At 48.2% G+C, this 1,576-nt stretch overlaps 1 protein-coding gene across 1 annotated transcript in view; it reads right to left on the bottom strand.

The window, feature by feature from the left end:
- Window positions 1–1,576, bottom strand: part of PRDM15 (PR domain containing 15) — a 113,714-nt gene that overhangs the window by 9,815 nt on the left and 102,323 nt on the right. Inside the window, exon 22 of the mRNA XM_006870833.1 lies at window positions 191–271. Within this exon, the coding sequence (XP_006870895.1) occupies window positions 191–271 (81 nt within the window). The remainder of the gene's footprint in view (window positions 1–190; window positions 272–1,576) is intronic.

Genomic DNA, 1,576 nt, shown 5'->3' with positions numbered 1-1,576 from the left:
GAGAAGATATTCCAATGGCTTTTGGGCAAGAAGATCAACCGGGAAAGCAAGGAGCGAGGCTGGACAGTGAACCCAAGGCACCTGCTGCCCACCTCTGCCCACTCACCACTTCCTGCAGCAGCCCTCACATGTGGCTCGGCAGGGAACGTTTTCTGGCCCATGGTTTGCAAAGCCTGTCTGCACTGCTCACCTGAACGATGCCGATGGAGGAAGCGTCAATGGTGGTAGTCTCTGGAAGGTGGTCCAGATCATCTATCCTCACAGCCAGGACCTGTGAATAAGTACAGGGCAGTTGAGCCTGGGGGCAGCTGTACCTATAGATGTGCTGTAGGATGGGCCACCTGTAACACAGATGTCCTGTTACTCCCTTCAGTCACCTCGCCCTGGTGTTCAACTCCTCCTGTGCTCAGAGTGTCTGGAAACCTTGCTTCCAGATCCTGTGCAGGCTTATCCTTCCCAAACCCAACCATTCTCTTTATTTCAAATGTCTATAATGCAAAAAAAAAAATACAAATTTCTTCTACATGGCCAGTGTTCTTTTATACTCATCTTTGTACATGCCCCTGAAGAGTGGAAGTTCTATTTCCTACTTTGTTCATCCCTTAGCAGTGCGCTTTCAGGAAGTGAACTTTCAGGGGATCTTCCGTTATCCCTAACCCAGAAGACAGCAGAATAAGATGCATTTCAGTAAATGTGTCCTATCTTCCTAAGGCTAAGAGGTCTGTTACAACAGGAATCACTAAAATGATACATTTGTGCCTTGCATAGTTTCCTTTTTAAATTAACACAGGTACAGGTCTTTCCCAAACAAGCCACACTGAGTGGTGCCCTCAGCTCATGACTGTGACTCAAGGCCACCACTTGTTCACTGTGTCCACAGGGCTCCTCCCACCAGGTCAGGGGTATTTGAGTCACGAGTCAGTAACAGCGCACCAACCTGCTTATGCCAGCTGTTACTGTGATTATTACTCAGTTATCGCCATTGCCACCATCATTGTCAACATGTCCGCCATAACTGTAACCACCGTCATCACATCACTGTTACCACCACCACCATCACAATTATCACCGTAATAGTCACCAATGTCACTGTCACCACTGGCATCAGCACCATCACTATTATCACAATCACCACTGCCATTACCATTGCTGTCATCACTGTCACCATCGCCATGTCATCACAACTACTGTCAACACCACCGTCATCATCATCATGACCACCGTTACCACCCTAACTACCAAGGTCATCATCCTCATCGTCAGTCACTGGTCATCGCAATCACCACTACCACCTCACCATCGCTGTCATCAATGACATCATTAATGCTGCCACCACCACCATCACTGTCACCACTATCTCTACTGCTGCTGCCACCATCAGTCAGCACCACCATCATCACCACTGTCACCATCACCACCAACACCATCACCACTACCATCGCCGTCATCACAATCACCATCACTGTCATCACCACCACCATCATTATCATTAAAACCACCATCACCACCAGGTTCATCATCACTGTCACCATCACCATTGCTGCCATCACAATCACTGACACAATTACTGCTACCA

This window comes from Chrysochloris asiatica, unplaced genomic scaffold (assembly GCF_000296735.1).
Source record: "Chrysochloris asiatica unplaced genomic scaffold, ChrAsi1.0 scaffold00154, whole genome shotgun sequence".
In the NCBI taxonomy this organism is placed as follows: Eukaryota; Metazoa; Chordata; class Mammalia; order Afrosoricida; family Chrysochloridae; genus Chrysochloris; species Chrysochloris asiatica.
The sequence above is the reverse complement of the archived record's forward strand: the minus strand, read 5'-3'. Positions and strand labels throughout refer to the sequence as shown.